At 45.2% G+C, this 24,991-nt stretch overlaps 10 protein-coding genes across 10 annotated transcripts; 5 read left to right on the forward strand and 5 right to left on the reverse strand.

Annotated features, from left to right (window-relative positions):
- Window positions 1-665: 665 nt before the first annotated feature.
- Window positions 666-2,528, forward strand: GLAREA_06031 (nuclear distribution protein nudE; the record flags this gene model as incomplete). The annotated part of the gene is made up of 2 exons (XM_008081445.1): window positions 666-893; window positions 960-2,528. The coding sequence occupies 2 exons, from the start codon at window positions 666-668 to the stop codon at window positions 2,526-2,528; spliced, it is 1,797 nt and encodes a 598-aa protein (XP_008079636.1).
- A 1,711-nt stretch (window positions 2,529-4,239) lies between these two features.
- On the forward strand, window positions 4,240-4,884 carry GLAREA_06032 (uncharacterized protein; the record flags this gene model as incomplete). The annotated part of the gene is made up of 1 exon (XM_008081446.1): window positions 4,240-4,884. One exon carries the CDS (start codon window positions 4,240-4,242, stop codon window positions 4,882-4,884), a length of 645 nt encoding a protein of 214 aa, XP_008079637.1.
- Window positions 4,885-6,506: 1,622 nt separating this feature from the next.
- Window positions 6,507-9,348, forward strand: GLAREA_06033 (P-loop containing nucleoside triphosphate hydrolase; the record flags this gene model as incomplete). The annotated part of the gene is made up of 2 exons (XM_008081447.1): window positions 6,507-8,419; window positions 8,466-9,348. The coding sequence occupies 2 exons, from the start codon at window positions 6,507-6,509 to the stop codon at window positions 9,346-9,348; spliced, it is 2,796 nt and encodes a 931-aa protein (XP_008079638.1).
- A 723-nt stretch (window positions 9,349-10,071) lies between these two features.
- On the forward strand, window positions 10,072-12,307 carry GLAREA_06034 (YjeF N-terminal; the record flags this gene model as incomplete). The annotated part of the gene is made up of 3 exons (XM_008081448.1): window positions 10,072-10,189; window positions 10,252-11,351; window positions 11,408-12,307. 3 exons carry the CDS (start codon window positions 10,072-10,074, stop codon window positions 12,305-12,307), a joined length of 2,118 nt encoding a protein of 705 aa, XP_008079639.1.
- A 215-nt stretch (window positions 12,308-12,522) lies between these two features.
- On the reverse strand, window positions 12,523-13,757 carry GLAREA_06035 (Protein kinase-like (PK-like); the record flags this gene model as incomplete). The annotated part of the gene is made up of 3 exons (XM_008081449.1): window positions 12,523-12,922; window positions 12,970-13,436; window positions 13,491-13,757. The coding sequence occupies 3 exons, from the start codon at window positions 13,755-13,757 to the stop codon at window positions 12,523-12,525; spliced, it is 1,134 nt and encodes a 377-aa protein (XP_008079640.1).
- Window positions 13,758-14,646: 889 nt separating this feature from the next.
- Window positions 14,647-15,369, reverse strand: GLAREA_06036 (RING/U-box; the record flags this gene model as incomplete). The annotated part of the gene is made up of 1 exon (XM_008081450.1): window positions 14,647-15,369. The coding sequence occupies one exon, from the start codon at window positions 15,367-15,369 to the stop codon at window positions 14,647-14,649; it is 723 nt and encodes a 240-aa protein (XP_008079641.1).
- Window positions 15,370-15,999: 630 nt separating this feature from the next.
- GLAREA_06037 (uncharacterized protein) lies at window positions 16,000-16,494 on the reverse strand (the record flags this gene model as incomplete). Its single annotated transcript, XM_008081451.1, has 1 exon — window positions 16,000-16,494. The coding sequence occupies one exon, from the start codon at window positions 16,492-16,494 to the stop codon at window positions 16,000-16,002; it is 495 nt and encodes a 164-aa protein (XP_008079642.1).
- An 890-nt stretch (window positions 16,495-17,384) lies between these two features.
- GLAREA_06038 (uncharacterized protein) lies at window positions 17,385-18,113 on the reverse strand (the record flags this gene model as incomplete). The annotated part of the gene is made up of 1 exon (XM_008081452.1): window positions 17,385-18,113. One exon carries the CDS (start codon window positions 18,111-18,113, stop codon window positions 17,385-17,387), a length of 729 nt encoding a protein of 242 aa, XP_008079643.1.
- A 1,939-nt stretch (window positions 18,114-20,052) lies between these two features.
- Window positions 20,053-20,557, forward strand: GLAREA_06039 (uncharacterized protein; the record flags this gene model as incomplete). The annotated part of the gene is made up of 2 exons (XM_008081453.1): window positions 20,053-20,139; window positions 20,192-20,557. 2 exons carry the CDS (start codon window positions 20,053-20,055, stop codon window positions 20,555-20,557), a joined length of 453 nt encoding a protein of 150 aa, XP_008079644.1.
- Window positions 20,558-23,481: 2,924 nt separating this feature from the next.
- Window positions 23,482-24,883, reverse strand: GLAREA_06040 (uncharacterized protein; the record flags this gene model as incomplete). Its single annotated transcript, XM_008081454.1, has 2 exons — window positions 23,482-24,455; window positions 24,868-24,883. 2 exons carry the CDS (start codon window positions 24,881-24,883, stop codon window positions 23,482-23,484), a joined length of 990 nt encoding a protein of 329 aa, XP_008079645.1.
- Window positions 24,884-24,991: the final 108 nt, after the last annotated feature.

The raw sequence follows: 24,991 nt of genomic DNA on the forward strand, positions 1-24,991 counted from the left end.
GCTAAGTGGGCCGAGCATTAAAGCCTTCGTGTTTGTTGTGCAAGCGGTGGAGACAGCTTCTGGCAGGATTAAGGAACCAAACTTCGATTAACGCGTAGATAATGAAAGGTAATGTTATGCATCGTGCGTATGTCAAAAGAAAACAAATAATACGCGGTTTTGACAAAGCTATCCATGAATGTCAAGGTGAGGTCTTTGATAGATCGGGAGGGGTTTGGTTCCCCTGACGACATGCAGGGGTGTGAATTTAATCAGGCGCATCGATTTCAGGAGGGAGCAGCCACGACCACAACAACTCATCGACGACAACCCCGACAATCGACAACCACCGACAACGACACCGGCAACGACACCAACAAATCACCACGAATAGAAATAATCCACCAGCATATCTAGGATAATAATAACGACACACATCACTGGATACGAAACGACCAACCGACCGACCACGAAGCTCATTACGATTGCGATAACAATACAGCCAGCGCGCGGACCTCGAACATTTACATAAGTACACCGCTCCCGAAATAAGCACACAGGAAGCTTCGTAGGTCTGATATTCAAAGGAGGAGGGATTGTGGTTCGCATTTCCAACAAACGAGAGAGCCTGCGAATGTCAGATTGCGTATAGGAGATTTGGAGGAGTTACGGCAAACAGGATCTCGATGGACGAAATACCGTCCTCCCCACCGACCCACCTTGCGACAGAGGAGGAAAAGATCGCGTATTATAAATCGCAATATGAACAGTTGGAAGCAGAATTAGCAGAATTTCAAGCGTCTAGTCAGGAATTAGAGGCGGAGCTTGAGAAGGATGTTGAGGCTGCGGAGCAGCGAGAGAAAGCGCTGCGGGAAAAGGTAGAAAGTCTAGGGTTTGAGGTCGATGAGTGGAAGGTATGCATTCTTTTGGGGACTGGCAGGTTCTGCTGTGAGGTAAATATGTGGCTAATGATATCTCAGACGAAATACAAACAAGCAAAGACAGAAGCGAACTCAGCGCAAAATACGCTGCAGAAAGAGATTACGGCACTGCGAGATGCCAACCGAACCCAGCATCTAAGACTTAGGGATATTGAAGTGGCCAATGATGATTTCGAAAGGCAGGCGCGCAATACGACGTCGTCTTTAGAGGACCTAGAATCCAAGTATAATGTCGCAATTGAAAGAGGCGTCATGTTAGAAGAGGAGATCAAGGTTGGAGAAAAGGAAAGAGAAAACCTACGCATCGAAACGCAGAGGCTCCGCGATGAGCTGTCGGATCTGAGAATCGAAGCTGAGATTACACAAGACAAGTTGCGCAAACGTCAACTCAGTTCCTTATCGACCGATATTACCGCCCCAAGTTCTCCGGCGTTCGACCCGGAAAGATCGTTCAATTCTGCAGCTTCGTCGCCTATGATCAGTACTCCACCAGATACCAAATCTGTTTCGACTGTCGATACCGTCTCCGAAACACCTACTCCTCCGTCTCCTCCAATGTCCGAGGCATCACTTACTGCGAAGCCAGTAGCGAAAACACCAATGAATCCACACAAAAGCAAGCTCAAATTGCCGTCTGGCGATTCCAGCACGACGCCTAAGCCAGCGACAAGAATCCCATCAGGAAATTTGCGCAGCTCAAGAGGACCAGGATCTGCCGCACCGACCCCAGCTCGAAGAAGAGATGCGACGCCTTCTGTTATACGGAACGTCCGAACGAAAGCACCTGCAACACGCAACGTACCCAACTCTGCCTCACTTACACAGCTTCGAAGTCTTACAGCGCAAATGCAAAAGCTGGAGCAGAGAGTTCATAATGTTCGATCCAAATTACCAGCTCCTGTAAATACACCTCCTCGGGCATCTCCTCGGAATGGCTCAGCGCTAGGCCATAACTTTATGCCCTCCAGTGTTACGATAAGAAGTAGGAAACGAGCAAGTGGAAGCACGGTCAGCCACTCGTCAATTGCCCCATCCGACGATACACCTTCAGCAAAGCATGTAAGCAGGCTGTCTACGTCAGGTATAAGTCGGTTATCATTTGGTCCTGTCACAGGTAGAGAGGGCCGCGAAAGCTCGGATAGTAGACCTAGTAGCAGAGCAAGTCAAGCCAACAGCTATGTTCGGCCTGACAGACCACTCAGCAGATCCGAGTTATCCAGACCATTAAGTAGGACATCGATGAGTGGCGCGAGAACGCCCCTAGGAAACTACTCTTCAACCACATATGAATCAAGAAGACCCAGATCAAGTATCGGCGGCAGTTTTGCCGCCTCCCATGGCCACGGACATTCTCAAAGCGTGTCAAACATCGAGTTTGATGAATCTCGAGAACCCGACTTTCCCACCCCAAATCGACGCAACACTTACGGTAAAGGGGATTTGGAAAGCGTAATCCCCATCCCCGGCTCCGCGCTCCCAAGACGTAAAAGTGGGGGCATCGCAATCGCAAGGCGAACAAGTAGTGGCGGTCTTCCGAAGGAAGACGACAAAACCATGAAACCTCCTGGGAGACCGAGAAAGCTCAGTGAATTACCTGAGAAGGCGTGAACGTTTTGCTACTTGCTGGAAATATAAGAGCTGTTTGGGAGGGGGCTGAAAGACGTTCTGAAAAATTAACTTCGAGCTTTGTATATGAATGATTGTTATGATGACACCCACTTTCTCACTTTGGCTGGCTTGGCTTGGCTTTTAGGGTGGGTGAGGTTGGGCATTCTGTTGGTTGGGTGGATGGGTTGGGTTTGCATGGTGCTTTGGAGTTTGCTTATTATTTTTGGGCTTGCACTTGGGCATGTGAGGGTTAGGAATGCACATACTTAATTACAGTATACAATTTTGGTTTCTTTTGTAATTTTTTGGGTGTGGTGGAGGTAGTGGGGGGAAAAGGGGTTAGGTTTTAGGAGAAGGAGGAGGGATTGAATTAGGATGTGGTATGGGTGTATGTGGTTGTATCAATGAGATGGAAATGCAAATTCGAAATGAGATGTCCTGTTTTTGTGATATTTTCTCGTGGTGTGATTTTCTTCCGGGATGTTCTTTTCGGCTTTTTGAGGAGTTGAAATATGGTAGGTTGTGGATGGGATATGTAAAATCTGTTTTGGATACTTGGTCGAAACATATATAACGGTTATAACATCACGTTTTCACATATTGCCCTAACCTCCCTCGACTGCATACGATATTCGACTCCTGAACAGCCAGATTTATACAATCCACTTTTCCGTCAACTTTAATCTAAAACTGAAAGATATCTTGACCTTGTCATCTAAAAGAGCTGTGAATCAAGTCATACCTTTCAACTGCCGAAAAGAACCTGTAATTGAAGCATGTTGAATCATTCTCGGGTGTCAGGTTTAAAGCTTTATTTGAAGAATGGAATTTGCGCTCGTGTGATCTTATGGGTGTTTTATATGGTAGGAGAAATGTATGGGAGCCTTTTCGGAATTGTGAATTTAGAAGCTTAGTTGGGAGGGTTGTTCTTATTGGTTTTTGGCTTATGGGGAAGACGGGATGGTTTCGTAGAATTACGTGCCACAATATGCGTTCTGATGAACAGTTGATATAAGGAAAAGTACGGAGAGGAGAGTACATTACACCGCTTAGCATGGACATGGCGTTGTTGGGTTGTGTTTGGGGGGGGTTTGATTTTTCTTTTGGAGGGAAGCTGGGCTTGGGTTTGATGATGAAGGGTTGAAACTGGTTGGTGATGGTAGATTGAAGGGAGGAATTGGTTTTGGAGGGGTGGGGAAGAGTATGGTATTGAGAAATGGGCCGTTGGATTGAAGTGTCTGAGGTGTCTCCATGGACGTTCAGGATGGGTGAATCAAGCCTCATTGGGGATATGGGTAGTATGTTGGATCATTACAGCTGATGAAAACAAACTATACATCTTTGTTTAAAGAGTTCTGAATGATTGTGCTCCTGTATTCCGAGATGTCTTCCGTTCTTGTAATATTCCTAGATTCACGCCGGGAGCAGTGTGGCAAGAATGAGCTTATTTCTTAAAATCAGCAGTCAACAACCTCACCTCTTAAGCGATATCAAAGACTTCTGAGATATCGAGATGAATCATACTGAATTCGCCATCATGTGGGCCTTCCGTAGAAGCATCTCTCACTCACAACTAAACAACGTCCAACTTGTGTGAATATCACTTCAGCATCACAAAGACTATATCTCTTCTCGAATCTGCTTTGATTTCCTCTCCATCATTCTGTCACGCTTTAATTCAGTTTTGCATTCAAATTAATCAGCACTCAATATGAATCAATCAATCCCACCAATCCTCGAACCCGTCTTCTGCTGCGGAAAAGCACACCTGACCTGGACATCCCAAAACAACAAACCCTGGCACAACCCCGACCGCGAACTTCACGACAGAATATACGGATCCTTCTTAAGCTTCGCCGTCAAGCGCCAAAAAATCTACAACTTCAATTCCCGCATCTTCAACCTCCCACCGCGAAGTCGAGATCCACCTGTCCCTCAACCCTGGGTTCCCCATGACGTCCTGTCGGATGAAGCAGTAGCCAATAACCCAATCAAGGACGACACGCCGTATTGCATTCACGTCATCTCGCGCGATGATTTCGGGCTGGCGTATTCACATCGCTACTACGCGATTCCGAAGAATTTGAATGAGGATTGGACGGAGATAAGCCATGTGCACTGGTTCGCGCAGGGGTATAAGTTTAGGGATGTTGTGGATAGATGGGATTTGAAGTGTCAGATTGATCATGAGACGTTTTTTAGGTTGGAGTTGAGGCCAAATTTGGATTTGAGGAAGACGGTGAATGTGGTGGCTGTTTTGCCGCAGAGGAGAGTGTGTGGGGGGATGGGAATGGGAATGGGAGGGGCAAGGGGAGGCGGAAAGGGAAAGGGAAATGGAAAGGGGCGGAGAAGATGAAATGTGGGGAGACTTCTTCTGGGAAATTCGGTTGGAAATTAAGGCTTTGATTCGGCGTTACGGTTTATGGGTAGAGGCATAGAATTTTAGAATTTGAAGTTATTAGAATAGAGAATATCATTGCGTTGGCCTGTAAAGCGCTGACTTCTTTATAAAAAAACTACTTTTGGACAATGATCTCGAGATAGAGTGGATGTCTAAAATGGAAAAATGCAGCTCCATTTTTCTTATGTTTATAGATGAATTCCAAGTTACCATATCATACCACAAGAGAGCATAGGCTGTTACTTCCAAGCCTTAGCTCACTTGTAACACCGCAACACTTGAAAAAAAAGCCCCAATTGTGATTCCTCCTTGCAAAAGCTAACATTCTGGTAATAGAAGCAGACAGCGACAGGTACAGAAATGATAACTCATGTAACTTGTACTAGGCTAACATTTCTATGAAAGGACGAGATCTGACGGTTTGCGGTATGTGAAACTGACAAGTAGAATTGGAATCTAGGAAACGGAAACAGGATAATCCAAGTCAATGATTTCTATTCATCTGACAGCGAGCGCCATGTTCCGTGACCACATGTCCTCAAAATCGCAATTTTCTGAAGAGTATCCTCTTACGTAGAGAGATGCAAAGCATCAGCTGGATTCGGTAAATAACAGCGGATACAAAAAGTGGGAGGAAGGACAGGTATAAAAGTGAAGTGGTTTCTCGAGAATACAGTTTGTTGCTAATGCAGAGAAACGCCATAAGATATGATGAAAACAAGGCCAATATGCTTCGGATCCGATATTAGTCACTTGTATTCAGATGCATTGGAGCCGCAAAATTCATCCGATTTGATGAGTTCCAATACCTCAACCGCACTTTGTGAATTTGAAGATGGGACTACTACTTGCCTTGTAATTGCGCACCCTATTGCCACTTGGCATAGCCAAAGAATCGAAAGGAGAGCCACCAGAAAAACCCATTGATGATCGAACCATTCCACAACGCCAATCCTGAAACTCAACCGACTTCGAAATGCAATACCCGTGATGATGTCCAAGAGAAATAATGCAAAATAAACCTTTTCTGTATGGTTAATTTTGTTAAGATCGATAGTTAATTGTAAACAACGCATGTGGCAGTAAAGGTCAGAAGGGATGCATAACTGGGCAGTTTTTTCGACGGTATGCATTCCATGCTAGAGCAGCTATTACCTCCCTGAACTCAGAAGCAGGATGATCGGGTTGGACACCTGCAATCTCCAGAAGAGCAAGTAATAAAGCTTTGCAGATGGGACACCGAGTAAGTGGGAGACTTAAAGTTGATATCTGTGTAGCAAAGCCTTGTTGACTATTGAAAGGCCACTGAAACGGGTCGTGTTGTCATCCCTTGTGGAAATTGAGGGTCTGGTAGGTTGTGATGAAAAGGGGGGTTGTCGATGCCCTCGCTTCGTTTACAACCAATCAAATATATGGGTCCCAATTAACGCGTCTTCGAGGGGTCGCGACTCACCCCAAACGCGAAAACATGCATTGCATTGTGTACCGAAGTATATTTTCGCAAATCAAAACACCTTGCCCCTCCTCGATTCACTCCTCGACAGCCACATTCCACAGATATACATCGAACCGATTGCATGCCGGCTGGCTTGAATTATTCTTCAGCGTTCTCTGCGGCCACACGAAAGTACTTTGCCACTACGACTTGTGGGAAACAATTTCGATTCCACGGCTGGCAAGCCATCACCAATGCAAGAAGTCCATACTCCTCGATAGCAGACGCGATGTTGAAACGCGCTGTGGTTAAGTCTGCAGATCAGCCGCCGACATCTAGACCTGCCCTTGAAAAGCAACTATTTCCTTCGAGCAGCGGATCACAAAACGGCAATATCGAGGAGGGCTTCAAGAACTCAAGACAACCAACATCGTCGATTGGCGGGTTCACGAATTATAGGAATTCCGCAAATCCGTCTTCTCAAATCAATCCAAAGTCCACCGCCACGAAACCATTGCGCGCTAGATCTCCGAATATTGGTCAAAAGCCCAGGTCAAACACTGCGAGCACCGTAGGCTCTGCTATCACAAAGAATGGCTCGGTATTTAGTAGGGCAGACTCGTTTCAAGAGATTCAGAACAGTAGCATCGAATCGCAGGATGCTCTTGCCACAACCAATCCGGGGATTGATTTACGTTCAGCTGCGCCCTACCTCGAAAACGATTTCGACGACGATGACTTCGATCTTGAATTCGAATCCAATGCTGTACCGCCAATGTCAGCTCCTCCTCGACCAGTTTCTCAAAAGAAGCCCGCGGATTCTCCTGGTTACAACCTACCGCAAGGACCCCGTACCACCTCACGAACTCCAATGGCCCATGCCCCATCAAGTAGTGCTGTGACTTGGCCATCCTCCTCCCCTTCTCACCGGAGAACACCCCCAGGTGTAAAACGCCAACGAGAAGTTATTCAGAGCGCAGAATTACCTTCGGCAGGAATTGATCCATCTATGAGGCCTTCCAAACGGAGGAATTTACCATGGGTAAATAAACGAGCTGAGGAAGATGGAATTCCTGCGGGAGACGAAGAGAGTGATGCCATTGTTGATCTGACTCAAGACAGTTCTACTTCTACTCAGATATGCATGCATTGCAGGGGAAGCCACCCCTCGTCGAAGTGTCCTAAGCCCTCAAAGTGGAATCACACACCTAAAGAGAAGAAACTGCCTTGGAACAACACAGGAAGCGCTGTTAGAGAGGAAAAGTTGAAGTTCAAGGAAATGCAGAAGGCGAGGAAAATTGATCCAGCTCAACAAGCAATAATAAATAGCCATCAGAAAAGTACAATGAAGATGGCTCCGATAAGCCTGAGTCAGGAGCAGCAGCGAGTACTAGATCTCGTAGTCAATCAGTCGAAAAGTGTTTTCTTTACGGGTTCGGCAGGTACTGGAAAATCGGTTCTTATGAGGGCGATCATCGCAGAGTTGCGAAAGAAGTATAGGAAAGAGAGCGACCGCGTGGCAGTCACTGCATCGACTGGTCTTGCGGCATGCAATGTTGGTGGCGTCACCTTGCACAGTTTTGGGGGTATCGGACTGGGGAAAGAAGATGTTCCTACCCTTGTGAAGAAGATCAGAAGAAATCCTAAAGCTAAAAACCGTTGGATTAAAACCAAGATTCTAGTTATTGATGAAATATCTATGGTGGATGGCGATTTGTTCGATAAGCTGGAAGGGATTGCAAGGCTTATGCGAAACAATGGACGCCCATTTGGAGGGATACAACTGGTCATCACCGGAGATTTCTTCCAACTGCCCCCAGTTCCGGATTCTGATAACAAAGCTAGAGGTATCAAGTTTGCGTTCGATGCGGGCACGTGGTCGACGGCGATTCATCATACAATTGGCTTAACGGAAGTCTTTCGACAGAAGGATCCTGTATTTGCGAATATGCTGAATGAAATGCGCCTGGGTAAAATTACAGATTCTACTGTTGCGGCATTCAAAAAGCTGAATCGAAAGCCTAATTTCGAAGATAGCCTAGAAGCTACGGAACTGTTAGTTGGACCCTCAGTTGTTGTTTTCTTACTAACTCTTTCTTAGATTTCCTATGAGACATGAGGTCGAGAATTCGAATGCCTACAGAATGCGGTCACTAGTTGGACGAAGCTATCGATATGACGCTGTGGATACTGGTACAGTCACGGACCAGAATATGCGAGACAAACTTCTATCCAACATGATGGCCCCGAAAACGATAGAGCTCAAGAAAGGTGCCCAAGTAATGCTGATTAAAAACATGGACGAGGGCCTAGTGAATGGCTCTCTTGGAAAAGTGATTGCTTTCATGAGCGAAGTTACCTTTGAAATATACGACAAGAACCCTGAGCTCTTTGGGGACGATGCAGAGCCTGTGGATGAGGAAGCCCGGAAGGCGACACAAAAGACAAGCCTGACGGCGAAATTTGCCAGCAACAAAGACGCAAATCCGAACACTGGCCGAGAATACCCATTAGTCCAGTTCTCTCTTGCCGACGGGACTGAACGATCCTTGCTGGTGATGCCTGAAGAGTGGAAGATTGAGCTACCAAGCGGGGAGGTACAAGCCCAACGGACACAACTTCCGCTCATTCTTGCGTGGGCGCTTTCAATCCACAAAGCTCAAGGTCAAACCCTGGAACGTGTCAAGATTGATCTCAAAAGGATATTCGAGAACGGTCAGGCATATGTCGCACTTAGTCGAGCTGTCAGCCAAGAGGGGCTGGAGGTACACAATTTTGATAAGTCTAAGGTCATGGCACATCCCCGCGTGGCTCAATTTTACAACAGCCTTTACAGCGTCAATAAAGCTATGGAGCATCCCAGAGTAACCGGAGCCGCGTACTCGAAACCGGTGACCAAGTCAGAAAAGCCCGCGAAGAAAAGTAAATCGAACGAGTGGGACGATTTCGATGCCGATGAGGAGCTTATGGCGGCGTACGGGTAGTCAAGATTAGAATTATACATTGCCTGAGCGTTGGGACAGAAACAGCATTTTGCACGGCGTTGCTAGCATTTGGGCTCGATGTGGAGTAAGGTTATGGTTATTCAGAGGCAGGGCATTGATTATTGGCTGGAGTTACATGTAAATCACATGCAAGTAGAGCAAGATAATTATGGTTAGATATCCAAAGAATTTATATATTGAACTGAATGTTTTGTCAGATCAAATTACAGGCGAGTGAGTGAAGTGTTATACAATAGCCAATCTAAACTCTGGCGCAATTATTGGCTTATACACTTGGTAGATCGCCCGCGTGAGGAGTGGGTTAAGTAATAGCTGTACGGTATTGACTCAAAACATCTCCAAAGCTCCAAGTTCAAGCTCATCTGATGTTCAGCGGCAGAGTTCGGGTTACACATGGTGATGGTTTTCCTGCAACGGGGTGAACCCCGTCTGCACAGACTCCCTTCCCGCATGAACCAGCAAGCGTTAGTAAAAATATATTCTGAGAACGCGACTTCCCCAAAGGCCCCTCCGACTCGAGTACAACAACCGCACTCATCGAGTCCCTTCAACAAGTTCACACGCCATACCCGTCCAGAGATCGAACAATCATCAGTGAAACGCCCCAACGACGCTCACTTTTGTGCGCATCGAGTGATCGCATGACAATCCAACTTTCCTGCTAAGCAGTGCGACCTTCGACGACCAACCCCCACCATAAATATGGCGAACCAATTCATCGGCCTCACGATGCTCGTTACTCTCAGCGACCCACCAGGAGCGCAACTGAGGGGAGTAGTGAGCGGGTTTGAACCTGGCAGGAGCTTAACTCTGAGAAATGGTAGACTCCTTCAACGTGCCTGCGCGGTCTTGTAGAACATCGTGCTAATACACGTATTCTAGTCACCAACCCAGCAAGTGGAAAATCTCTGCCCGAATTTACAATCAACGCAGCGGAGATCACAGAGCTTGTGGAAGCCGTCAATGAGAATGCGATACCTCCTCAAGCAGCCATCCCAACCCCCTTACCAGCATCCAAACCTGTCGCACCCCCCGCGTTAATTCCTGCCAAACCCAAGACATTTGAGGATCCCGCGATCTTGAGCATGGGCAAAAGACCTCAGCCCGCGAGCCAAATACACTTTGCGGCGGCACAATGGAACAATGGCGCCATGGAAAGGACAGAATCTACGAGGACTGCCAGGCCCCGAGATGACAGCGTTGTCAGCGATATGACCCCTGTCGCGGAATTGGTGCAACCTATGCAGCAGCTGAACCAAAGTGATAGAGTCAAGGTTCCGGGCGTGGAAGCTCAAATATTGCAAGAGCTGGTCGCAGACGAAGACATTTCAGAACAGCCGGCACAAAAACCTGCGAGAAGAGCTCGTCGGAGGAAAGGTCAAGCAAAGAAGGAGGAATTCAAGGAGCCCGATGTTACACCAGCAAAGGAGACTGCGACCACCAAGAAAGGCTGGAGACAAACTCCACTACTTGAGCCCAATCCATCCTTTCAACCTTTTTCTACTTTGAAAAGACAAAAGCAGCGGGGACGTGGGGTGGGCGATGAAAACGGATGGGCTACAGAGGATGCGACCGATGTCCAGGATATGGGTGATTTTGATTTCGCTGACAACCTGGCTAAGTTTGACAAGCACACCGTCTTTAATCAGATACAGGCTGAAGATAGTGTCGCGGATGAGGATCGACTAGTCTCCCACAACCGACTGCCTAAAGGCAAACCTGGTACAGCCGGTGGAAAGAACTTGCATTACACAGAGAATGTTCTTGAAACGCCGAATGGTAATACAAGAACGAAAGCAGATCCTTGGAAGAGCGAAGCTGGTGATAGTGACCGTGACGAAAGGGCGAGTCAGAGAGGCAGTGGAAGTGGTAGACACTCAAGACGAACAGAAAGAGCGGAAAGTAAACTCAGCTTGAATCGGAAGCCGATCTCGAGGAAAGGAAGTAACATTATCAATTCGGGTCCTTCTAGAACTCTTTCAGTAAGCTCTGACTGATCCCTTAGTCTACGTAGACCAGGGACTAACAATAATTTTAGCAAGCTCCGCAGCCTTCTGCAAAGCCTTCTTTCTATTTGGTACCATCAGATAGACGCATCGAACCAATTTCTGCCCTCCAAATGCTCAGTCTAGAGAATATCGCTGATCATGAAGTCGGTCTTACCGAAGACATGATGGCCGAGAACGCAGGAAGAGGCATCGCTGAGGTCGCCCTGACTGCTATAATACCTAGTAGTAGTACGTCGACTAGAAGTAAAGGAGGCAATCTTCCCAGTGCAGTCATATTGGCTGGAAATAACAAAAGTGGGGTTCGTGCCATTGCCGCCGGTAGACATCTGCGCAATCATGGTATCAACGTCAATGTTTGTGTCCTCGGCTTGGAGCGCGAAACGGACCTTCTTCCACCCCTCAGAACTCAGATCAAAGCCTTCCGTGGACTCGGTGGTAAGGTAACAAACAAAGTGCAACTGCTCGAATACGCCAAGACCCTCACAGAACCTCTGGCGCTTGTTGTCGATGGTCTTCTTGGTCTCACAACTTCTTTCGAAGAGCTAAGAATGGGCGAGCAAGCGACCGCTTATGAACTGATCGAGTGGGTAAACCGAAGCAAGGCACCAGTCTTGGCCATTGACGTCCCAACTGGTATTGATCCGACAAGTGGCAAGGTATGTATCATTGACGGCAGACCACTATATATGCACGCGAATTACATTGTTGCAATGGGTGCTCCCAAGAAAGGTCTTCTAGAAGCCATGGTTCTGGGCGAAGGTGTTGTCGACGAAGACGGGATCAGCCACGACGGCATATGGAAACTTTTCGTCGCGGACGTGGGACTCGGCGCTGCTGTATGGAAGAAAGCAGGCACACGTGTCCGGAGAGGGGTGGAGTTCGAAAATAGCTGGGTCTTGGGAATGAGATTTCAAGGCGGGCTCGAGTAGATGATCACGGGATGATGATACGATTTGAGTTTTGCAGCTTTTTTTTTGCAGCTTTAGCATGGCGTCTGGGAGGTTTGATGGGCTAAAAGCTGGGTCTATGCCTTGTGGCTTTGGCATGGCGTATGACAGAGCAAAGTGTATAATAGGGGTATTCGAATGCACGTTCAAAAGCGGAATGAAACTCATTTGAAATCAACCTACTCATCGTGAACATCTTAACTGAACCAAGACCCCCAAGGCCCCTCCCCAAAGAACCGCTCGTCCTTCTCCCACCCCTTAACAACCATCTCACGTCCTACAACCACTACCTCGCGAATCTGCTCCGGGGTTCCCCACCCCGCAACCCGCGTGCCCCAGCACAACAAATGGTTCCCTACGAAGATCACGACGTCGAACGCGAAACCGCGACTTACAGGCCCGTAGCCGGAGATGAAAGAGCTTATGAGTGTAAGACCGGCGTCGATGTTCTTGAACAGCTTCAGCTCGTATAACTCGGCGCACATCTGGCCGACGTCGAAGAAGGGGAGGGAGAGACAGGTTAGTTCCCAGTCGACTATGTAGATTGGGGTAGGGGTTGAGGGGGTGTCTTGAAATGGTGTGTTGGGGAGGACGATACTAAGTGTGTTAGTTTCTTTGATTGGAGGGGGAAAGGGGAAGCGTACTTCCCGGTCCAGAAATCACCGTGGATTAGTTCTCCTTCGTTGGCGTCGAGGCGGGCTTTGATATCCTTCGCTACGTCCTCGAATACCGCGCGGCTACCCTCGAGCAGGTCGGGGAAGTTCTCGATTGTGGCGATCATAGTGGGATAGTTGATCTGGTATTTCAACGCGCGCATCTCCGTACTCTCCTTTATTTTCTCGCGTAGCTCTTTTTGAGCTGGGTCTGCGCCCCAGACGTGGAAACTTTTGAGCCAAAGACCGAGAGAGTGCCCGATGTGGGTTGCTTGGGGGGTGGTGAGGGCGTGGGTTAGACAGTATGTTTTCAGGTCTGTTGAGAGGGGGAGGTCGGAGAAGATTTGGGTGTTGGTGGTGGAGGGGAGGGGGTAGATTTTGGGTGTGCTGATGCTGAGAAGGGGTGTGGAAATGGGGGGAAGGGATTGGAGGGATGTTAGGATTGTGTTTTCATAGTGCTTGCCATAGTCAGCCATCGTTTGTTAGTAAATACGAATATAGTAGGTACGTACACCGCGCAACCTCGACAATTTAAAATTCGGTGAGCTTGCTACATATCCTTCTGTATGTTTTATGACAATAGTCTTTGCTCCATCCTCGAGAGGATTCTGTAATATGCCTCGATATACGTAGTTTGCGGAGCCACCGGAGAGTTTCTCGAGGGAAGCGCAGGCGTAGGGGGTTTGTGAGAGAATTTTCTGGACTTGGGTCTGGATGTCTGAGGGATTGGGTGGGCCGTTCCATGTTAGGTCGCGGTCCATGTTGAATTCGTCTGGCATTTTAGAGGCAGGAGGAGGGAAAATCTGGAAGTGATGTGTCGGAATTTGATAGTAGTGGAGGGTTGATGGTCACGTTTCTTGGGCCGTTGAGTAGGAAACTTTTGGCGTCAGAGAGTACGCGAATGTGAGTGTATATATACAATTGAACGGAACGTATATTCTGCCGATGATGGGTTTCTTACTTGGGCCCGAAGTTTGTTAGCCTTCAATGATCAACGCCGTAGTGTTCAATCCTCTCGATTTGATCAATGTGGATACGAGATGCATTTCACAAACCTCAAGAATGAGTCACGCCGAATCTTGGGCTGTGAGAAGATTCAATTCAATGTGGATGAACTCACAGAACTGTTCAACGCTTACTGACGTAGAGGAGTCACTGCTGCATGTATTGAGCTTTTGATATCAATAGAGGAAGGAACCCTGGGAGTAATCAAGGGGAGTGGGTCTGAAACTGGTAAATCGTTCCTAATATGGTCTAGCCTTGACTGCTGACCCACATTGTGGAAGCGAATTTCAACCTCATGTCGACAACAGTCACGTTCTACCTTTACGAATCCGTTTGCTATACAGGACCATTTATGTGTTGCCACTTTCACACTATTGATTCTAAAGTCTTGGAAAAGGTTGCTGTGTTGAATTTATTTTGATGTGCAATACAGCATAAATCATACATTGCTCGAGATTTGACTGGACTGGCACTACTGGCACGATATTATTCTGTAAAGATCTTTTTCTTATTCATTTCCGTCATGATTTATTTCCTGCTTTCTTATCTGTTGAGGCTGAGATGAAGGTTGTGGCTACATTGGTCTTCCGTCCCAAATGGCAGTATATCCCAGGAGACAACGTCGATCCCACCATGTTCAAGATTCCTAGGTACCACCTGGTCCTAATCATCAAATAGATTTTGGACAGATTCTAGATTCTCTTCGAGCGCGGCATCCCTAATTCTGTTGTCATACTCATCCCTGAGTGAAAGGGTTTGCTCTTGAAGCATGTGCAGTCGTACGCGTAAAGGACTAGTGAGGCGGTCCACAATCTCAAAAGTATGACTGTCCCTGCGATAATCCGATGAGCGAACTTGACCCATTGATATCTGTATATTGAGACTGGAGTCTAATATACGGTCTACCGCTTCTCTTGCTCGGGGTAATCGAACGTTAAGAAATCGTTCGTTGCGGGTAAGCATGAGAAAGCGGAACTCCAAAACCCTGATTCGTTCGTGAAAGTCCATTCGACGGCGAAGACTCTCTTGTTTCATTTCCAACCGTGCTGCTTCAACTCGTAATTCTTCTCTTTCGGCTTCGAAATCAGGCATAGATGGCAGCTCAATGTACGGCCCCGCTTCCTCATCCAAGGTCTGACCGCTTGATATCTTCTCAACGACTGTGCGACTCAGTTCAACGATTTCTCCGCGACAGAAGGGACATGTCTTGCTGGATATTGTTTGCGCTGACATCGTCTTGCCGATGCAATCATAACATGTCTTATGTTCGCAAGGAAGAATGGTCGTCTTTTCGACGAAGCCCTCGAAGCAGATAGCGCATTGCTCGCTCTCATTTCGTTTGATGTCCTCTTGGGACCCCTCCAGGTTATTGAGTTGTGATGACATGTTTGTGAGTATGTGGAGGAGATGGAGATGCGAAAATATGTTGGATTTTATAATAGCATAAGTACAGGCTGTGTTTCGCTGTATTTTGTGCTGTTCCCCACTTTTTGCGTTTGCACTTTGTTCTTGCTAAGCAATTACAGCGCACAAGAAATTGCTTTGTCGTTGACTTATCTGTTCCAGCACTTTATTGTTGAGCCTAAACAGCATGTTTTCAATTTTTTTTGGCCCATTCATGGTCTGGTTTGTGTCCTCAGAAATGTTGTTTGCCCGAGATTTTCTTTATAGGTATTTTGCACTCCCCTTTCAGGAAGCCAGAAGTATGAGGTAGTGAAACCCCATCTTCTTGTTTACAACCTTATTATTCTTTTTACTACATTTTCTTAATTCTAGATCTTCTATTTTGTTATGTTTTCAACTTTACACTCTCGAATTCTAGGTCGTTTCCTGAAATCTTTCTGTCTTGGTTTTATTTCCGAAGCGTAATACAGCATGAATTATACAATGCTCGAAGTTGGGTTAGGTTAAGGATTGGCACGATTTTATCATTTGGAGATTGCCTTGGTTTTATGTGAGTATGATTTATCTCCTACTGTGTTATCTAATGAAGCTGAAATGTAGATTATAACCTCATCAGTCTTCCGATCTGAATGGCAGTTCATCCCAAGAGTCAACATCGACCAATGCTTCAATCGCGTCATCCCTAATCCTATCTTCAAGCCTATCTAAACGTTCTTCGCTCCTCTGTCGAAGCCCGCGTACTCGTTGAAATAAGGAGCGGAAGGTGAAGTCCTCGTCGAAATTACCTTCTTCATCCCTGTTGATTTCTGCTGTACGAAAATGGTTTATTGATACTCCTATGTTAAGACAGTCGTCGAATACATCTTCTATCGCATCTCTTTCTTGGGATAACCGACTACTGAGAAATGTCTGGCTTTCGACCAACCCGGCGAAACGGGTTTCCAATTGGGTTATTGTCTCTTCAAATTCAATTTCGGCCTGGTGAATACGTTGTCTCCTTGATGCCGCTCGAACAGCATTAGTCACGTTCACAATCGCTGTCTCTTCGAACCCCATGCCGGACAGATCCAAATCCTCCACTGGAAATTGTGATCTTGTCATTTCCATGGGTGAATTTATCGGCGCTATCTTCTCGATGACTATGGCCGTATGACTTAGTTCAGATATTTTTCCACGGCAGAAAGGACAGGTCTTTTGCACTCGCATCTGCGCTCTCATCGTATGACGTATACACTCATAGCACGTCTTGTGCTCGCAGGGAAAGATTGTTGTCTTATCGTTGAAGGGCTCATAGCAAATGCTACATTGCTCGTTTTCGTCGTGTGTGTCGACCGTCTGGGTACCGCTGTCCGTAGTGTTAGGTTTTGAAGACATATCTCTGACGTTTTTGTTTAGCGAGGTGTAAAAGCGATCAAAGATATTGTTATATAAGATGTAGAGAGTTCCTGTCTCTCTATTTATGCTGTTCTGCAGTTCCGAATTTGTAGTGAACCCAAGTTGCTAATAACATAGCAACCACAGAAGCGTTTGTTCTGTCATTGGCATTTCTGTTCCCACATCTGAGTGCTCAGCATCCTTTTCACCTTTTCATTTTTGATTCATTAGTAGCCTCTACTACGTACTCACAATCTGACCATCTACATTTTCATTCCCGTTTTGCACTGCCTGCAAGCTGAGCTTTGAAGTAGAGGTCGTAGTTTTCAATTATTATTGACACATTTACCTTTTGCTCGTACTGAATAGGACCGGTGTGTTTTCATCACAAGAAAGTTGCATTTGAGAAGCAGTTACCGCACACACTCAATCATTCACCATCTCTAAAGCTAGAGTTCTTGCCTCCACCCTGCAAGTGAAGGTAGAAGCACATTTAGAATAGGCTAAAAGAATTGTGTATAAAATTTCAAAACAACGCTCACAATGTTCGGCGGATCCTGTCAGTTGATTGATTACATTCAGACACTCCCCCATGATTGTGCTCGTTCCCTTCTAATCGAGCGCTACTGGAGAGTGAGAGCGTCCATCTGATTCATAATATCTTGGCACTCGACTTCTATCGCAAGACGCTCTGCCTCATTGCTTGTATTCCGACACATCATCTTCGTTTCAAGAGCCGCTTGTAAATGTGCTCTCAAAGTCCCAGCATCAACTCCTCCCCTTCTCCTCAATCTATCAAATCCAATGTTCTCCGGTCCCTCGTGATCATCCTCGTAGTTGCTTTCCTGATTCATCTTACTTATCGCAGGACTGAATATTGGTTTCCCGTCTTTATCCACCGAGAATAATCCCATCTCTTCTGGTTCCAATGCTTGATTTACAGGAGGAGTGGGACAAACAGCTTCCTCGAATTCGTCGATATTCGCGAAGCCAGGGTACTTGATGTCTTGGTTGTTGCTGCTAATAGTGTTCCAGAGTCGCTGAATCTGGATATCTTGACTCTTGCGCCATGTCTGGCGTCGTTCCTCAATTAGATTTCTTTGCTCGCGACTGCCTCGCCAATCACTACTACGTCTTCTTCCTTGCGCCACTTCTGTTGGTGTCTTATTGTCGTCTTCCATAGATGTTGTAGTTGGGATTCCAACACCTGTCATGTCGATGTTATTCGTTGCAGCCGATTCGTTGTTGTTCATGACCACGTCTTCCTCAAAAAAATTTCTTTGTGCTTGATTGGCAATCTCGTCTGTCATTTGGGGTTCTCGAAGCTGTGGGGTCGAACTAATTTCCTGCATATTGTCAAATGCGAAGGCTATCGCAACGATGTCGACTCCTTAGAAAATTGAGACACAAGAAACATGGCTATTGCTTAAATTCTGATGCTACTCTTTTACATCCAAGGTTTCTTTTTCTTCAGCGTGTGGCAAAATCAAACTCTTTGTCTCCATAATGACGGATCGACAATAGCAAAAGCGCCACATATCTATGTATGGACTTATCACAAAGAAATTTATCTCATGTGGTTTTCGGGAGTCAAGTTTTGACTATAGGGAATTCGGAAATAGAAGGGAAATAATTGTGAGTTCAACCGGAAGACGGCTTCTGGTGGTGGGCAGTAGAGTGTCAGTCAAGATCACATTTGACAGCTGGAGAGGAGGTTGGAGATTTTCACTTTCCCTTGCTGAAACTTAATAAAAACAGTCCAGCGACGTCACAAAGCCCTCATTATATAAAGTATAACATACCTTGCCAAGAAAAACTTAGCCCTCGAATGATCGATTCCACAATAGATTCGGCTTGCTTAGCAAAACGAATGGCAGATACAAAAGGCATTTTCATCAGCGAAGTAGACCGACCGTAAACACAAGTTTGAACAGTGAATGAAACAGCTAATGAACTCTTTAGGATAAAACCCACAGTTGTGAACAGATTTGGGCACATTAATCTAGATGATTGAAGAGTTATCGTCTGATTAACGAGTTTTAGTATCACTATTGATTCTGAATCAACCCCAAAACATAAAAGTATATAAACTACAAACTTTCTCATCTCAACTCCCCTTCCTCTCTTTCATCGCAATCGTACATATGTATTCACCATGCTCGCCAATCTCCAAAACCCTTCTGTCTCCGAAGCTTCAGGCGCAGGGGAATGCTCCATCTGCCACGAGGAAATCACGAACAAGGCCTATGCCCATCCATGCAAGCACTCTTTCTGTCTAGTCTGTGCTCGAAAATGGATATTGACACAACCCAAGGTCGAGAGTTTCCCGACATGTTCGCTCTGTCGAGGGAGAATCAAGGTGTTGGAACATAGTTTTACTGTGGAGGGAGAGTTTGTGACGGAGGAAGTGAAAGAACATCCAATTCTTCAGGTCTACTCCTCCTTCTCTTTGACTTGTCAAATCTTGGGGAAGCTAACGCTGGTATCACTAGTCCCCGGACATCTTAACAACGAGTATTATGGAAGTTGTGGTATTGTCATCTTCAGAGACTGTTGAAGATCCGATGCCGGCAATGAATCGCGTTCTAACGAATTTAGAACGCGACGTGAGGGAAGGGAGTATTTCAAATGAGGTACTAACAGATTTAGTGCGACAAAACTTTCCACCAAATTTATGGAGGTAGAAAAGTCTGTGGCTTTTCAATATTTGAAGGCTAAGAGGGGGGTTGATGATAGCCTGACTTTTAATAAACAGTTTTTCTATTGGAGGTTGAGATATCTCCAAATAGTGGCATAGTTGCTGTGTTAAATTGCAATCCAAATTCTGTTTTAAAAGTAAATGAATTCTGCTTACTGAAATTTTAACTAGCAACGAGCCTGTGTACGACGAATCCAAAAGGGTACGGTTGAAAGCACTATGTAGGATGTAGGCAAGGTAAGTGGCGATTGAGATACGATATTTAGTCGATCATTTTGACACAATAACACATATTTAGTGTATCAGGATGAGATATTTTAACTTCAACGTCCAGGTGGTGTTTTGGCGGGACGTTCCAAAGGTCTCCAGACCATCATAGAAGACCAGCTTTTGTTCCTTTACATGTTAAATGGTGGTAAGTCTGGGATAGCAACAGCATCTTGACCTTGTTTTTCCGATTGATTCTACGCGAGCTCTGCCGAGTGAATATGAAAACAAACACTTGCGCGTACAGACCCACATGAATCTTTATCTTCCTCAAAACTCAAACCATAGCAACTCCGGTCTATAGTCTTGATTGATATGAAAGCAAGATGGCCGCGGTCATTGAAGAAGATGGGCCCAGCAGCAAATCCCAAAGGGCGACACCACCCGAGGACAGAATGTTCGGCATTACTACAGTACGTTTGAACATGAGTGCCTCCAGAAAGTTAGAAGCTAATCCATAAATAGTCGTTCGACACAACAAACCCAGTTTCCTCTACAACCTCCGGGACAATGACACTATCCAAAGCTACAATTGATACGGAGGCTCAGAAAGCGACCGAGCTGGCCCGTCGACGACGTCGTGCCGAAAAGAAACTATCCAGAGCACAAATTTTGATCAGGAGTGCTCAGGCAGCAATTGACGAGGTTCGACCAAAATCAGAGGCAGAGATCAAGAAGGAAAAGAAAAAGATGAAGTGCGCGAGAAGTATGTTGAACAGGGCCGAGAAGACATTGAAGGATAATGAGTGCATTGCTCCTAGGAAGAGGAAGAATATGGCGAGGGAAATGAGGAAAGAGATGTTTGAGAGTTTGGCGAATTTAGCGATGTGAATTGTACTAGGACTCGGTTTTGGTTGTTGATCCAAAGGGGGCTAGAAGATTGGAGAGGAATTCTTAGCCAGAAATTTGCATATGGTCTTCTCGAAACAATTCACTTAACATGCGACAATGTGTTATCTAGATACACTAAATACGTGATATTGTGTCAAATTTAATAACTAAATATTATATCTCGTGGCCACTTATGTCGCCTATATACTATATAGGCTTTCGACTATACCCTTTTTACACAGGCTTGTTGCTAGTCAAATTTCAGTAAGCAGATATTCGATTCCTTCTTAACAGAATATCTGGCCAAAACAGAACCAGACTTTAAATATAAAATGTCATATCCAGATCCACTAAATATGTGATAATGTGTCAAATTAATCGACTAAATATCCTGTGGCTATCGCCCGTCTCAATACTATATAGGCTTTCGACTATAATCTTTTAATACGAAGAAGAATCTCAAAAATCTGTTCTATATTACTTTGAGGTAAAAACAAAACCTTAATGTTCTATGCACAAAGAAATAGTAGCAGACCTAGGCGTAGTAGTAAGATGATACATTTCATGATATTTCTCCCCAGTTTATTATAATTGACGTGTAAAAATACAACTAAACACTCCCTAACATGAGTAATCCCTATGATATTGTTCTCTCTTACATGATAAGGGTAGTTTATTAAGTTTTATCAAGTTATTTAGCGGAATACGCATCAAATCAAAGTACCAGCGATTTTATACCAGACCAATTCATATTCACCGTTCGCTTGTTTTTCGGGTATTATAGTTTTAAATACGCGTAATTCTGTCACCAATCAGAAATGACTTGGTCAGCTTGTTAAGTGGATTTTATAGCTGTGAATCTCCCAATCCCAACAGACGGTTCTATGGATATCCCCGTCTCTAAAAATAAAATCCACGGACCGGCTCTAAGGAGTAACTGAGCAGCTCTTCGGATTTTGCAAAAGAGGACATGGGAAATTGAAAAAGAATGTTACAAGGTAAGTGAGTTATCTTTTGGAGTTTTTTGTTCTGCCCACGTGAAGTACTTTTTCTTTTTTTTTTTTCGCCCGCGTAAACTTCTTTTTTTCCTTTCTTTTTACTTCTGGTTTATAGATTGGTTTCTCCTGTTTGGCTAGTTCTTCCCTACTCGGGTCTGTAATTTTGTCAAATCCAAATGCCGTTTTCCCCCAGTGGGTGACGCGACTGTCTACGTACCACATAACGCCGAAAGCAAATCAGCATTAGCCATTCTATATTACTCCTATTCCCATTCCCACTCAAATGTCTTTAGATAATATGGTTTTCAATAAATGCCATACTGTCACCAACAAACAAGTGGTCGACTTGTCAAGTGGATGGGCAACAGGGCAAATCAAAATCTAAAAACCACTACCCGGATATTGCTGGCCTTAAAAGAAATCCCGGGGAAGTACTGGGGAAATAACGAGTTTTTGGAGGTTCTTTCGAGCCTCGTGTGGAGATTATAGAGTTGGGGAACTTGGCTCTTACTTTCTTTTTGCTGCCAGATTATCTTCTCCTGTTCGTCGAGTTGTGTGAAACCCATGGGCTTTTACCATTTAATCAAATCCAGATGTTGCTTTTCGGATTAAATTATTTATTATAAAGATGCTCAGTGACACATTGAGCTTCTAGGAATTCGAAAGCCGCATACCCTATGAGGATGGGCTGTGAAAGTTCGACGGGTTGACTGAGATGACATGGAAGCTAAGCGTGTAGGTTCGCTTTTAGTGTCGGGACACCCCCTCATTACAATCGTAAATATCCAATATCAGTGCACCGGTGTAGGAAAAACTACAAACCTGCAGGTAATTTGATCTGTGTATAAATTGGAAAGTATCAGCCGGCAAAACCTCTAGTATCATTACATTGATATAGGTGGGGATGTACCAGATTAGTGCTTCAGTTTAATGGTCTGTTTCATTTTACTGTAAATGAAGACTATACAGCATATTCTGTTCGAGTTTGGAATGTCTTATCTTGGTGTCATATTCTAATCAAGATTCTGTTCATATAACTAAGGATAATTGTGACACAATTTGTCTGGCAGCAAAGTTATGTAGGAAAGTTGGAAAGAGTATGGTGGAAATTTCTATGCAACATGTGTACCTTGAGGTAAACAAGATAAGTGGCAGTCGAGACTCGATATTTAGTCGATCTGGTTGGGACATTATCGCAGATTTAGTGGATTGAATTGACGCAATATAATTAATGTTATTAGTTCTTTCGAGTGAACTACATACAGATACATTACAAGGATACCTTCATTTGCCAGCGTTTCTAATCTTTATCTAATGCACTCTCAATCAAACTCAATCGATGATTGCACTCATGCCGTTCACAAGCTTGGATTGATTTTGCCCTATATTGAGGCCCAATGCCGTGCATATTTTCTGAGGGATTTGTTAAATCAGACCTCTGTGTCTCCACTCCTCAGAACCTACTGCCCAGCGCTTCGTTTGGCAAGAGCGACTTTTGAATTCCACAAGCAACTGCAAAATTAAAAGGGGAAGCAACGACCGTCCAAATCGTCACTGCAAGCTTCACCGAAGCCCATGGTGATAGTCCCCAGGATAACGAAGTGCAACTGTTCAAAAGACCTGCCGATCTCGACACTTACAACACGACGGATTCTTAGCACAGACTGAGAGTTCATCTGCGATATTCCCGTGCTACAATGTAGTTTAGTTATGCGAAAATGAAGACTGTAAAGCTGTAACGAATAATGGACTCGCTGTTAGAAAACCCGTTGTTACTTTCACGTCGAAGTTGCTGCAATAGAGAATGTCGTTAATATTTTGCGAAAGGCGCATTGGAATTACGCACTCATACCTAACAAGTCAACCTGTTCCTTATGTTACCGGTACCTTCCTGTATTCAAAATCATATTAAAACCCTGTTACGGGTCAATAAAGCCGAGCTCCCCCTTCTTCCCTCCAGCACCTCTCCCGCACCTCCTTCCGAATCACCAAACCCCCTCCTCCCCTCTCAAAAACACTCAAACACTTAACCCCCTCCACAGTCCTACAAACAACCGTGCACCTTCTCTTCACTTTAACAATATCTCTAACCTCCCTAATAATCCTCATCATATTCTTCAACTCTTCCTGATGAGCCGCCTCCCACGTCTGAAGCTCCTCGGTCATATCCCTCATCTCTAACTTCTCTGTCACACGTCCATTTTTATGACGGCCTATACATAGGTGTTTGGTCTGCGCAAACCATAATTGAGGTAGCGTTTTCTTGGTGTTGAAGTAGGGAGCGGAGTAGGATTTGATTTCGACGATTTGATCTGGATTGATGTCGTGACCTCGAGAGATGACGTGAACGAGTTTGTACGGTGGTTTGAGGACGGGGTTTGAGGGTTTTGGTTCTGGAAGATCGGATGTAGGAATTGAGGAGCTTTCTTTTTCGTCATTCCCATCTGCACTCAAGCACGCATCGGCCTCAAATCTCACCAGACACTTCAACCCCCCAAGTTCATACCTCGCAACACGCTCATAATGTATGATGTCCTTCATCGTTGGCGGCTTAATAGTAACATAATCTTCAAAAGCATGACCAAACCCCGAATCCTGGTTTCCATTTATCATCATGAGTCGAAACTCCTCCCATTGATTGAAGAACACAGTGTCGTTAATCATATCAACGTCAATGCGCCATTTTCCGGGACCGTTTGAGGCGAAAGACAGGAAGTTGCGGAGACTATTGCGGTCGGTTACTAGCTGTATGGGAGACATGTCAAAGTCAGGGTGTTGGTGCAGAAGCGATTGGAATAGGGGATCGAGCGCTGCTGCTGGAGATCGGGGTTTGGAGCGCGTGGAATTGTCTTTTTGGAGTTGAACTGGGAGGGTAGGAAATGATAGTACAGAAGGAAGGCCTAGAGTTTGGTTAGCCTGGATTCCAGTTTCTTGAAAAAGTGTGAGATTTGCCTGGAACGTATATAGTTGGATGCTCGATATCTCTCCAATTATATGAGGTAACGGAATCATAGTTTTTGATCGTAACTTCCTCGTTAGTATTCTCCTGGATCTTCGGAGCTTCCACATAAATAGTCGTGATAAGTTTATTGACTCCTTTCAGCATTCTATCATCCCTTGAAAGTCCTTTCCGCCCTCTGGGCAAGTTTTTAGGCTTGACGACATTGTTGCTGGTCTCTTTGGATGAGCCTTCTATCGTTGAAGTGTCTGAATTTTGCTGCACACCATTTTTACGTGGTCTGATACTCAGGGCCGTTTCTAAAATAGAATGGGTCACTAAATGCAAAGCGTGGCTGTAAAGAGAGAACTGACCGTGTAAAGAGGCCATTGTGTCGGCTAAACCGAGATTACACTATCCTTGACGACAGAAGGTATTGAAATCAATTGCTCTATAATGCAAGAGGATATTGTTCTTGTGCTATGATTGAAAGAAGCT

This window comes from Glarea lozoyensis, assembly GCF_000409485.1.
Source record: "Glarea lozoyensis ATCC 20868 chromosome Unknown GLAREA15, whole genome shotgun sequence".
In the NCBI taxonomy this organism is placed as follows: domain Eukaryota; kingdom Fungi; phylum Ascomycota; class Leotiomycetes; order Helotiales; family Helotiaceae; genus Glarea; species Glarea lozoyensis.